General features: G+C 37.7%; 1 protein-coding gene across 1 annotated transcript; it reads left to right on the top strand.

Annotated features, from left to right (window-relative positions):
* The first annotated feature begins 10,760 nt into the window (after positions 1 to 10,760).
* Positions 10,761 to 13,324, top strand: LOC148015271 (protein MOTHER of FT and TFL1-like). The gene is made up of 3 exons (XM_087665391.1): positions 10,761 to 11,307; positions 12,737 to 12,819; positions 12,926 to 13,324. Exons 1-3 carry the CDS (start codon positions 10,893 to 10,895, stop codon positions 13,064 to 13,066), a joined length of 639 nt encoding a protein of 212 aa, XP_087521517.1. The 5' UTR covers positions 10,761 to 10,892; the 3' UTR covers positions 13,067 to 13,324.
* Positions 13,325 to 14,085: the final 761 nt, after the last annotated feature.

The following is a 14,085-nucleotide window of genomic DNA, read 5'->3' as shown; positions in this document are numbered from 1 at the left end:
CATCCTACTTTACGCAGAGATACCCAAGCCGAAGCAGACCCATGCCGCACTTGGCTCAAAGAGAATTGGAAATGAGAGGAAAGCACTACTTGATGCGCAGATCGGATGCTGTATGCTCGCGTAGTGAATGCCGGAAGGTCCCCAAGAACAATGGAACTCTACTTTTTGCACAAATTACAAGGTAAAAAGCATGAATGACAAGAGCAAGAGACCAATTGGGTGCAATCTCCCCCCATGCCTTGTGTGAGCGCTCCACAAAGCATGTATTTTATGTATTATTCATCTTCATGCTCAAATAATAGCCCAAATTACAAAATAGCAAGCTTTTAGCTTTTGAGTTTGCTTTTACACAAAAATAGGAATAAAGCTAATGAACTGTGCCCAAAGAGTCTGGCACGCCCAATACAATGTCCAAATAGAAATAACATAACCGTGCGCCCATGCGCATACAAAATAATAATAAATAATCGATGCCTCAATAAATAGGCATGACAAAATATAGGCGTGGCGCCTATCAAAATATAATCCATAAATTGAATACTCGCTATCCTCCAATGCTTTCCTCCGCCACCACTGCTACTATCTCTACACATCAATTGAAGCATTCACAATCGTTAGTAAAATAATACAATTAAACCGGCAAAAGTGAATACCTAGCAGTCTTCAGCTACATAAATAAATCAACTGGTTAGAAATAAATCCTAACCTTAATTTATTACGAGTGCGCACTCTAAACTCATAAACGTTTATTAATTTAATATGCATTTTGCGGAATCACCCGCTACGGAATCACCCATGTACACACTAAATTAATGAAATGCCCGAAAAGGACAGGCGTCCCCATCAACTTCTCGCACAAAGAATCCACTTTGTGTATGAGCCCTGGTCATCAAAGTTTACGGAATCCATCGTAAAACCTCACGGAATCCACCGTGGCACGTAATCCACCGTGAAATATGCCTCCTGGCATCATACCCTCGAGGTGGGATAGCAATTGACCTCAATTGCTATTAGCTCAATGTGGAGCTAATAGAGTGGGGAAAGCATTTAAGTCTCTAGCGTACATCCATTGTGCTTCCTCTACAGGATGGTTCTTAAATTTAACTAGATATCTAGAATATCTTTGGCTAGTTCTAGTAGTCATAAAGTCAGTGTCTATGATAGCTTCGCGTTCAAGTATTTCAGTCTCTTCCTCTAATAAAGGTGGGTTTTCATAAACAGGGTATACAGGTAATTGGCCTCTAAATGGTCTCAATAAACTAATGTGGAATGTGTTGTGAATTTTCCAATGAGGTGGTAATTCTAACTTGAATGCATTGTCATTAATTTTATGAATGATCCTAAATGGTCCATAGAATCTAGGGGCTAATTTGACAACTGGGTGTCTATCTACACTTTGTAGTCTATGCTTTTCTATTCTCAACCAAACATAGTCATCAACTTTGAAATTCATTGCTTGTCTTTTCTTGTTGGCTTGTTTGGTATATGATTGCTGGGCTTTAGCAATCATGTCTTTAACCTCATCAAAAATAGTATTATGCATACTAGCAATATCATCAGCACTTTGAATTCTATTTGACAAAGATGCAACATGTGTAGATAATCTATATCCATAAATCACTTCAAACGGTACTTTCTTTGTAGATGTGTGTGGTGTATTGTTATATGCAAACTGTAATAAATGCAAATGTGTGTTCCATGTCTGTGGTTTAGAAATAGTATATGCACGTAAAAGATCTAGAATTGTGCTGTTAGTGGCTTCTGTTTGTCCATTAGTTTCTGGATGAAATGCAGACGAGAAATCAATCTTTGTGCCTAGGTTAGCAAACAGAGTAATCCAAAAGTTGTTACAAAATCTAGAATCACGATCTGAAATAATAACTTTTGGCAAACCATGGTTAGTGAAAACATTTTTCAAAAACAATTGTGCTGCTTGTGATGCTGTTAAAGTTTTCTTACATGGAATGAAATATGCTTGTTTACTAAATCTATCTACTACTGCCCAAATCATATCATGGTTAGATTTAGTATTGGGTAAACCAGTAATGAAATCCATAGAAATTTGTTCCCAAGGTTTAGATGGAATAGACAAAGGCATAAGTAATCCATACTGTTTACCATGATGTCTCTTAACTCTTTGACAAATCAAACATTCAGAAACAAAGTTAGATACATCAGTGTCCATATGCGGCCAATAAAAATCTTCAGTTAACGTACGTAAAGTAGATATGATACCTCTATGACCTTGATAGGGAGGACAATGAATCTCATTCAAAACAAAAGATCGGAATGGAATTGTAACACACAATCTCTTTTCATAAAACATAAATCCATCATTATATGACAATGAATCAATAGGAATCAAATTATTTTGAACTAATTTATTCCAATCAGCATGAAAAGTAATATCCTGATGATAAGTATCTTTCATAGCAATCAAAGAATCAAAAGATATAACAGAAATATTATGAATGGCAGGTCTTCTACTCAATGCATCAGCCACTACATTTTCTTTTCCGGGTTGGTATTGAATGATAGGATGAAAACTTTGAATAAAGGATGCCCATTTGATATGACGGTCAAAGATTTGGGGTTGGCTAAGTAAATGTCTAATACTTTGCTGATCGGTCTTAATCATAAATTCTGAACCCATTAAGTAGTGTTTCCACTGTCTTAATGCTTGTACAACTGCTAATAGTTCTTTGTCATATGTGGAATATTTCAATTCAGAAGGTTTCAGCTTACAACTAGAATAGGCTATAGGATGATTGTCTTGCATAAGTACAGCTCCTATTCCTGATCCACTAGCATCGGTCACTACTAGAAAGAATGGTCTATTAAAATCAAGTAACTGTAGAACAGGGGCATGGGTTAATGCATGTTTCAATAAGTCAAAGGATTTCTGTTGATTTTCAGACCAATGATAGACAATACCTTTCTTTAGAAGTTTGGTTAATGGTAATGCAAGTAATGAAAAATTACATACAAACTTCCTATAGAAACTAGCAAGACCAAGGAATGAGCGTAACTCATGCATGGTTTTAGGTATAGGCCAATTCAATATTGCATCGATTTTCTTAGGATCAACTTTAATTCCATCAGATGATACAATATGACCTAAATACTCAATTTCTGTTTTAAAGAATTCACTCTTTTCAGGGTTTGCATACAGTTGATTTTCTTTTAATAACTGGAAAACCAATGACAAATGCTCATAATGTTCTTTCTCATTTTGACTAAACACCAAAATATCATCAAAGAAGACAATTACACAATACTGATATTTCAAAAATATACGATTCATCATTCTACTAAATGTAGCAAGTGCATTAGTCAATCCAAATGGCATCACTTAAAATTCGTAATGACCAAACTGTGTCCTAAATGCAGTCTTGAATATGTCAGACTTATCTAGTCTCACCTGATGATAACCAGACTTAAGGTCTATTTTGCTAAATATAGTAGATCCTTGCAGTTTGTCCATAAGGTCATCAACTCTAGGAATAGGATACCTATTCTTTACAGTAATCTTATTTAAAGCTTGATAGTCAATGCACATACGATAGGTATTGTTCTTTTTCTTGACTAACAGAACAGGTGCACCGAATGGAGAAGTGCTAGGTCGAATCAATCCTCTATTTAGTAATTCCTCAACTTGACTCTGAATTTCTTTTTGCTCTATCTGGTTATGCCTATACGGTGCTTTGCAAGGTGGTTGTGTGCCAGGGATCAGATCTATCTTATGGTCTTCTGGACGTGAAGGAGATAAACTAGGTGGTAGATCTTCTGCAAAACAATCCTTAAAATATGCAAGAAATTCTTTATGCCTAGGGTGCATATGACTTTCTTTTACTTACAATTCATTCACCCAAATGAGATAGGATTTACTACTCTTGCGTAATGCACGTTTAGCTTGAGTATGCGAAAGCAGTGGAAAAACATTAGATGCATGCATACCATATAATGTAATAGATTTTCCTTGAAAATTAATATTCATTGAGTATGTGGAATAATCTATATCTGGGTTATGCTGGTGACGCCAAGGCATACCTAAAATAATGTCACTCGACTGTAATGGAACAACTAGGAAATTTCTTCTTTCAGTATATTGACCAATTTGAATCTCTAAGTCATGCACTTCCTGTATACCATTATACCTAGTGCCTAAGAATGCAGCTTTGATGCGGTAATGCGTAGGTACAGTCTGTAACTTCAATTCTTTTACTAATTTTGTTGAAATAAAATCATGAGTGCTACCGTCATCATGCAAAATAATCTTTTCCTTTCCATGCACCAAACATTTCATAGTCAATAAAGAATGTGGAGTAGGCATACCTGGTAAAGTATCCGAAGGTGTAGTAGTGTCATCCTCATCTTCAGTGAAATCAGGCATATCTTCATGTTCGTCTTCGTCCATTGCTCCAAGGTAGTTAATATGGGCAGGTGGCTTCTTCGAATGACAATTTGTTGCTAGATGTCCAGGCTGGTGGCATTTATAGCATATTATTGGCTTGGCTTTGGTTACATTGTTTGCAATGGCGGGAAGTCTAGGGACATTAGGATTTGGCTGTGGAATAGGCTTAGGGTTTTGATTGACATTGGATGGTAATGCAAGTGGTTTTGCCCAATTTTTACGGAAAGATGATGAAGAGAAACGACTTGGATTAAATATTCTAAAATTGGAATTGAATTTCTTAGATCCATAATTACCATTGGCTTGGAATTGCTGTGGACGTCTGTCTCTACCTCGTAGCTTATCTTCAGTGTCGTGAGCTAGTGAAATGGCGTCTTCAAGAGTAGCAGGCTTGAACATGTTAACTTCAGCGTAGTAATGCCCAAGAAGTCCAGACATATACTTGCGCTTGTGTGTCGCTTTAGGTACATCTTCAAGCATGCGTAGCTGGAGTAATGCATTCCAAAAACACTCTGTATACTGAGGAATAGGCTCACGATCCCGTTGTTGAAGAAGATCCCATTGCTTAATAGCTTTCTCATGAAATTGTGGAGAAAGGAAATTCTGCATGAACTTCTTCTTGAAATCCTCCCAAGTAGCAGGACAATCTATACTCTTGCGTGCTACAGTCCACCAAAGAGATGCTCTGTCTACTAAATGATTAGTGACACGCTTGATTTTATCTTTTTCGGCATAGGTTTTCTCATGGAAATAGTCATCAAACTGACTAATGAATGCTAGAACAGTTTTTCCTTCTCGTATACCATTGAAAGTACGGAATTTGAAACTTTTACTTATCTTTGATTCCTTGTGGATGGTTTGAGCTTCAAGAGTTGCATCGATGGTACGTCGAATAAGATCTTCAGCTTGAGGTTCTTCTTTGTCGGTAGACACTCTTTGTAAATTTGCCAGTTGAGCTTGCAATGCTTGCCTAGCCCTTCGTTCTTCTTCCAATTGCATCATGATTAAGTCCAGCTTTTGCTCCATCGTAGGCTTAGGTAGGTCGCCTTTAGCCATAAGGTCATCCATATGTGGTTCCGTCATCCTGCAAAACTCAAAAGACCTTTCTCACTCAAAATCAAGTTAGCGGGATGAGCGTAGCTCAAGTTTGGGAATACAAGGCTTATGTGTTTTTGGGTATAGTTTTCACAATCTTCGAAAAATCTGCGTTTTATCCTTCTTTGTATACTAAAAATGCTTCAACAAACCTGCGTATGGGTAGAGTACCTTCCAATGAACAACTTTGCAGTTCGGAGTTTCTGTGCAGGAACAGCCCTTCTAGGAGTTTTAAGCACAAGTCAGTTCTGACTCCAGTTGACTTGTCTGACTTGCAGAGTTGCAAACTTGCAGAACTTAGTCGATTTATGAAACTTGCAGTACTTGACCTGCTTTACAGGACTTGCAGAACTTCAGCTTAATGGATTTGCTGAACTTGATTTGTTGAATAGCTTTAGGTGACTTAGGGGATTAAGAAGCTTTATGCTTCTTGATCCGTTGTCAATTTTGAGGACATGAATATGTCCTCGGCGGAAAAATCGGCGCCCAGAACGTCCTCAGTCCTTCATAATGAATTGTTTTGAAGCTTAAGTAAAGCTTCTAATTGACTAAGCTTTGAAACTTTTATGATTTAAGCTTTTAAGCTTATTAGCTATAGAGGTTTTCTCACTGGTTTTTGACGACTTGTATATGAGGATATAGGAGTGGTCCTCCGCCTCTGTAGCCCAGTCCTTCGCGATCCAATGACAGAAACAGGGGTTCTTGATCGCCAGAAGTCTGCCTGTATCGACGGTTCGCGACGAGATTGACCACGATCCTTTCAGGAGCTTCGCCTTTGCACGAGATGGGTAGCGATTGGAAGCTCTTGATCTCAGCAACGCTCTGATACCACTAGTGCGCAGATCGGATGCTGTATACTCGCGTAGTGAATGCCGGAAGGTCCCCAAGAACAATGGAACTCTACTTTTTGCACAAATTACAAGGTAAAAAGCATGAACGACAAGAGCAAGAGACCAATTGGATGCAATCTCCCCCCATGCCTTGTGTGAGCGCTCCACAAAGCATGTATTTTATGTATTATTCATCTTCATGCTCAAATAATAGCCCAAATTACAAAATAGCAAGCTTTTAGCTTTTGAGTTTGCTTTTACACAAAAATAGGAATAAAGCTAATGGACGGTGCCCAAAGAGTCTGGCACGCCCAATACAATGTCCAAATAGAAATAACATAACCGTGCGCCTATGCGCATACAAAATAATAATAAACAATCGATGCCTCAATAAATAGGCATGACAAAATATAGGCGTGGCGCCTATCAAAATATAATTCATAAATCGAATACTCGCTATCCTCCAATGCTTTCCTCCGCCACTGCTGCTATCTCTACACATCAACTGAAGCATTCACAATCGTTAGTAAAATAATACAATTAAACCGACAAAAGTGAATACCTAGCAGTCTTCAGCTACATAAATAAATCAACTGGTTAGAAATAAATCCTAACCTTAATTTATTACGAGTGCGCACTCTAAACTCATAAACGTTTATTAATTTAATATGCATTTTGCAGAATCACCTGCTATGGAATCACCCATGTACACACTAAATTAATGAAACGCCCGAAAAGGACAGGCATCCCGATCAACTTCTCGCACAAAGAATCCACTTTGTGTATGAGCCCCGGTCATCAAAGTTTACGGAATCCACCGTAAAACCTCACGGAATCCACTGTGAAATATGCCTCCTGGCATCACTACTCAACCTCTTTGCCTGTAGGGCATAGTCCCATTTCAGTCCCCTAAAACGGCATGAATCGGGTTTTAATCTAACAATACCTAAAGGCTGAATGACGGTAAAAATCTTGTGAGAAGTCTCCCAGTTCTCTGGGACCACCCTGCCCCGTCGGGGGTTTCGCCCATCCACTTCCCTCAGTAGCTTTAGTTTTCTAATTAGGTCCTACCACATTTATGTGTGATATTTAAAGTCAACTTCATTAAATTAACCTTTTAGGGAACATGGCTCGTTCGCATAACTTATAGCACAGACCCAAAAACAGAGCAAGCAATTTATTGACAAACAAGTTCCTTAACTTATCTTCAAGTTAATCTTTGTCTCCCACCCATACAGGAGAAATTATGTATCCCTTCTGTCCAACAGAAGTATCCCTTCTGCCCTGCAAAAGTAACTGATCCAAATCACATGGCACCACAAATTCAATCCTTTATCTAGAATAAGATCTCCCAACACGCCCAGACTTTGGGAGCCATGAAGGTCTTCAACTCCATTCTAGACCTAGCAAGGGGTGTCCAGAGCTCCACCTAACCCACAAGCTGTCTAGGAGCGAAACATCATTCCCGTGGTTGGCCTTTTCACCACTCGACCTTCGGCCTATGAATCGAGTAGCGTCCTCTCTAGGTTAATCCATGATGCGATTATGGAGGGTGCAATATATCCTTCCTTAATTAAATCGTTTAAGAATCCAGCACAACAAGGCATTCAGCCCTAATATTAGTTTCTATGAAAACATTCATTTATCCTCATGGCAACTTATCATCACAGACCCTTGCCATGCATTTAGCATAAATCACAAGCACTTGGAACAATAATCCAAACAACAAACTAACAACTAGTTGAATGTAAAAGGATTTAGGATGTTGTTAGATCAACCAACAAAAAAGCCAATTGTATTCTTGCCAAACAATGCAAGAATGATTGCAAGAACATTATCATTGCATATGTGTTCTTTCCCTTGGGATCAAAGAGTGATTCTATGTAAAATTTACTTAACACTTGTATGCATAATTTTTTATGTCATGATTATGCCATTCATAACCCTTGATCGATTCCTCCTTGTAATCGTTCTATCAACAAATAAGCCATATGCAACTAGGTGCAATTAACTTTCCTTAATACATGCACTTTGCAAGCTCGATCTTTTGAATACGTGAGATGGAATGACCTATACTTGTGCATCATAGTATGGGGCCTAACGTATCTCATACGAGGATCAAAATAAGCATCTATCAATTTGGAAATACATTACTTACGACCGGAACTGCAGTTGGATTAATAATGATGCCTTTGCCCGAAGCTTCGTTTCTGGTTGTGGGATTGCCATCTGCATGCAACATTCTTCGCTTGTAGGCTATCATCCACAAGTAGACTCAAGAGATTAAGAAGGCGGAATAGATTTGAGATGGGAGAGTGTAAGAGAAGATGGTTAAGTTGAGGATCAAGATAGAAGAAATTGTGCAGTCTCTCGAGGTAACTCTTCTCTCTCTCTCTCTCTCTCAATCTTTCTCTCATAATATATTGGAGGGTATCTTTCTCTCTACCTCTCTCTCGCAGCCTCTCGGGATCTCCTTACGCTCCTTGTGCCTCCCCATGCCTCATATTTATAGTGAATTAGAGAAGAGGACTTGTGGCTAAGAAGTGGAGCTCTTTGTGGAGGGGGATCTTGGAAAGATCAGTGATCTGATGCTCAGATCATAAATATGATGGCTCCATTGGCTCCAAAAAGGGGATAAAACCCCCAAGATATTTGATTAGAAAGCTTTTAGTTTACTCCTTCTTTTCTCTGTTCGAAGTGCTGTTTTCTGTCTGTAGACTGTGATCGCGGCACATGCGATTTCGCAAATCCCTCTTTTTATTTTTTTTGATAAAATATCAAAAACTAACTAAAAAATCAATTGTCTTTTCTTTTAAATGACATCCAATTCTAGAAATCTCCATATCTTTTTTAGGATAATATCTAAAATATATTAGTTTTGCCCAAAATCTAATATTTTTGGACCATCCAAACTATACACATTAATACTAGCTCATAAATCTCGTTCACATTGTAACTTGCGTGAAGGGTGGTTACGGTCCTTGTCAATTCGTCGAGAAAAATAACGGATTTACGACTCTCGATTTTTTAACATATATTTTTAATTAAATAAAAATTCTTAATTATTAATTTTAGTTAGTTTTTATCTTTGTTAGTCTTTAGTTAGTAACCTTACTAACTTATTGATTGACTAACTAACTTTCAAACTAACTAACTAACTTCTATTGTGTGGAAATATTAGAGTGACCCCCTCCTCCCACAAAGCCTTAAGCTCATCGACTAATGGATGAAGATACGCGTCCATATTTTTGACTTTGTAGTGGCCGAAAATGAGCAAGCTAAGGATGAGATGTCCTTTTTTCGTAGAAAGCCGTGGAGGGATATTGTAGTTGACAAGGACTATAGGCCACACACTGTAAGAAGTTGAGCATTGATCGAATGGATTTATGCCATCCATAGCAAGACCGACTAATCATTCTAAATAAGCTTGAAACATCTCAATAAGAACCACACCTAGTGATATGAAGAAATGCAAGAAGCTAGCCTCACAGTTAAACCACAATCAAGTAATAAGTCCAATTTCATTAGAGGTAGGCAAGCAACATCACAAACATTGAGATTACTCTTGATTTAAAGTGGACTTAGCCGATAGGTAACCTTCTAGGATAGTAAGCTTTGAGATTTCTCTTGCTTGTTAGAACTAGCTTAGAGGTAGCACAGGAAAATGAGATGAATGTTGCCTTGTGCCTTGGAATGTTAGAAAGCTCCTTAGGATGAGCTTTAGTTGTTTTGCATGATGTAAGTAATGCAAAGGCAAAGGTATATGAGATGAAGGCTAAAAATTTCATAATTTCTACATGCATTGTAAATTGTAGTAATTCAATGCAAGTTGTAAAATTTGCTCTATGTGTGTGTGTGTGTGTGTGTGTTTCGATATGCAAATTTTGCAAATAGATTTTGAAAAGGTATTCACAAATGTATTGCCAAAAATCAATTTACATCAAGCAGTTAGTTAATTTTAGAAGCTCTATTATGTGTTCTATGTTGCTTTCCCAAAAAACGATTTATATCAAGCATTCTTAATTTTAGAAACTCTATTATGTATGTTGTATGTTGCCAATGATTGTGAGCTCAGGATCACTAAAAAGAATAGAATAAGTTAATGCCATATGCAGCTCATGTATTCTCGAAAAATGATTTACATAAAGTATTGTTAATTTTAGAATAAGTTAATGCCATGTAGCTAAGTTTTTTGAACATTATTTATATAGTGGTCTCGTGTTTGATACATTGATTGATAGCAATGGAAAAAATATTTCTATTTTTATTTTAGTCAATCATGCACCAATCTCAAAGATAGCATCCAATTGGAAGTTACTCAAAGCTGGAGCCTAATTTAGGATAGTATATTTTTGTGAATCTTAAAAGACGAAGCCATCTTCCATAAGCCAGCAGGCTGTATCGACTCTCGATGGATACATCCATGAGAAGTGAACACTGAGACTCTGGAGTCTGAGAGATATGGCGACCCACAAGCATTTATAGCACCGAGAGATCCATGAGAAGTGAACACTGAGACTCCGAGAGAGAGAGAGAGAGAGAGAGAGAGAGAGATGGCGACCCACAAGCTCGCAGCCATGTCTTTGCAGGTGCTGCTCTCTGCAGTGCTGCTGATTATCACACTCCTGACCAGCGCAATATCATCACCATCCTCCTCCTCATATTCTGCTGGTTATCCTTCCGAGAATGCCCCATGTGAGGCCCTCTCCCCATGGATGGATGCCTTTGGAGCCCCCACCTGCAACCTCACCCTCTTCTTCCGCGGCACCCGCGTGCTGGAGGGCCAGCTCCTGCCCCTCAACCGCACGCAGGAACGCCCGCGTGTGCGCCTCGACCTCCCCCAAGCCCACTTCCCTAAGGGTGGGTTCACGCTGCTCATGGTCGACCCCGACGCCCACTGCCCGTCCTACCCGGATATCCGCAATTACCTCCACTGGATCGTCGCCAACATCTCTCTCGCTGTCAAAGGCAAGTATTCCTTGGCGCCCCCCTTCACAAACAAGTGTCTAGGGCAAACTACAACATCTCTATTGGTGTCCAATGTAAGTAGCCCTCCTCGTCGCATAAGCAAGTGTCTAGGGGGGGCGGCAAAACTACAAGTTCAGCACTTCTATGGTTTGCTTTCTTTCAGAGGTGCCTCTAGGCCTGAGGGCATCGTGCAAGTTTAATATCAAACATCATGAAAATAATGGCTTAATTGTTTGGTTTGCTTTGTTTAATATCAAGTAGGGTAAAAATTAAGTTCTCAATTATTTCATAAGAGTATAGTTTAGCAAACCTATTATGTACGTAATTGTAGTCCTTAAGATATTACACTAAAGGTATTGAATGTGTTATGTAGTTATTCTGTTTTATTCAAAAATTAGAAAAAGTGGTTGAATTTGTCAAATTCTTTATGGCAATATAACCTTCAATTTCTTGGGACTTTCAATTAGGAACTCTAGGCTACATTTAGTAGAAACTATCTTTAGTATAAACCTTCAATAGAAACTATGTCAAATGCTGCATGCCATTAGGACCTTCAATCTCCTAGGACTTTCAACTAGAGTGTCTAGCATAAACCTTTAGTACAAACTATGTCAACCAATATGACATAGCCCATGTTATTAGAAACCCAATATGGCAATGCAAATTAGTCCTTAAATACTATTATTCCTATGTAAATATTAGGACTTTGCAAATGTGTCGATCTTTTCAAGGTTTTCACTTAGGTTCATGTGATCTTCACATATTCAATCAAGTGGTTGCACTTGGTTCCTTTTTTATTTACTCCTCTTACATGCAAAGGCTTTATTTACTGACTTCCTTTTCAATTTGGTGCCCTCACATCGTATAGGCTCCATCATCTCTTTGTAGTTACCTCATATTAACAATTTCAATGAGTTTATTGTGATACAATTGTTAGTACATGAAACTACTTTTCAAATCTTACTCAACTTAGGTACAAAACTTGGAATGTGTGGATATGTCTTGTAGCAACCTTTGTTCATTCCCACCATGTAAGAACTCACTTCTTCCCCCGTGTGTGTGTGTGTGTGTGGACCAAAACCCATTCATGGCCTTGTTTGTGGTACACAACATAGCTATTTTATTAACTTCAACTTTTGATTACCTTTTCAATTCGAGTGTAGGAGTCTCTAGCATTTCATGCTACTTTTGCGATGGCAAACCAACATAATTCAAAATAAAATAATAGTTTTCTATTAGTTTTGAACCTTAATATTTAAAGATTACCAAAAGGGTTTTTTTTTTGCTGCTCCTAAAAATATGCTAGGATTGTCATCTTATAAGCTTTCAAATTTTTTATTTATCAATAGTAAAACATCTACTTATTCTACAATGATTTGGTAACCTTTCATTGCTATAAATATATACTTCCTTATAACCTTTTTTGCAGACAAAGATGATGAAGTTGTAACTTACCAACCACCTAATCCCCCATGTGGAACACATCGGTACTACATCTTGATTTTGAAACAAGTAAGGCAGCAGTTAGTTTTGCTTGCCATAAACATGATTTACATTATGTATTTGGGACAATGCAAAATGACTATGGTTACTAACATTGATACACCTAAATTTTCAGAATGAGGACGTATATTTGAAGGCTCCTAAAAATCGTACCAACTTTAGTGTTAGGGAATATGCAAAAGAGTATCAATTGCAATACCCACTATGTGGGGCATGCTTTAGAGTTAGTGCACCAACAAATACATCTCATGCTTAACCTATATTTCATAAGAGCTTTAAAGTGTCAAGGTGAAATAGTGGGTGCTTTTCTAATTCTTGCATTAGAAGATGATATTGTGATTTCTCCACAATTGGAAAACAAATGCAATTTCACTCAAATCAAGATTACATCTTGCTATGATATATGCTACACGCATGTGTGAGTGTCTTATGAAACAATGGTATATTTTGGTGGCATTAGAAGATGTCCATGTACTTTCTTTGAAATTTAAAAAGCAATCTCCTTTGCTCACTCGAGTCAAAGCTTACCTTCTACTTGTTCTATGTGGCACATGCTTTATGTCAAGGTGGTTAACATATTGTTTAAATTTCCTATAATGCCACCCAATCTATTGGCGATGATTCCACTAGATATTGGCATTCCTAAGTTGTTATACTTCAACTCTTCTAGTTTCTCTCCTAATCTGAAAGCAAAATTTTCCACATTTTGGATAAATTTCATCGTTAAGTTCGTGGTGATTCTTATTTAAGAAATAAGCTAAGTTGGTAAATATTTATGACAAATTTCCCAAGGGGGAGTTAAAGCCTTGGGACCTTCCTAGAATTCCTTTGACAAGCTTCGAACTCACTTTAAGGTACCATAGAATTCATTTGATGCCAAAATTCAACAATTAGATGGAAAACTTTATGTGCGTTTGTTTGTTGACATTTTGTAGATAGGGAGCTTAGATTTAAGCAAAACTTTGCCTTAAAAAATGGGCCCTTTAAGGATTTTAGTACCCTCTCTCTCCTTGAGAATGGGGTCATGATGAAATTTTGCAACCAAGTTCAAAATTTGTTGGACCTTTAATAGTTAGAATGTACTCTTCCAGCTCTTTCTATTTATCTATAACACACCATGACATTCTTTATATTTGAGAATGTTCTAAATTAATGTAGCCCCTTGATGTCTTCATACTTGAGAAGATGTCAAATTAATGTGACCCCTCGCTATCATCAAGGGGTCACTTGGATTTAGAATATTCTCAAAGATAAATAGTGTCATGGTATGCTATA

This window comes from Lygodium microphyllum, chromosome 24, assembly GCF_053477565.2.
Source record: "Lygodium microphyllum isolate KBCC chromosome 24, Lygodium_microphyllum_v1.1.10, whole genome shotgun sequence".
Lineage (NCBI taxonomy): Eukaryota > Viridiplantae > Streptophyta > Polypodiopsida > Schizaeales > Lygodiaceae > Lygodium > Lygodium microphyllum.
The sequence above is the reverse complement of the archived record's forward strand: the minus strand, read 5'-3'. Positions and strand labels throughout refer to the sequence as shown.

What these genes read in the sequence shown, in the direction of transcription:
- LOC148015271 (XM_087665391.1), top strand. Translation starts at nt 10,893, where the DNA reads ATGGCGACCCACAAGCTCGCAGCCATGTCTTTGCAGGTGCTGCTCTCT. An exon ending in CATCTCTCTCGCTGTCAAAG is followed by an intron (nt 11,308 to 12,736) that starts GCAAGTATTCCT and finishes CCTTTTTTGCAG; the next exon opens with ACAAAGATGATGAAGTTGTA. An exon ending in ACATCTTGATTTTGAAACAA is followed by an intron (nt 12,820 to 12,925) that starts GTAAGGCAGCAG and finishes CTAAATTTTCAG; the next exon opens with AATGAGGACGTATATTTGAA.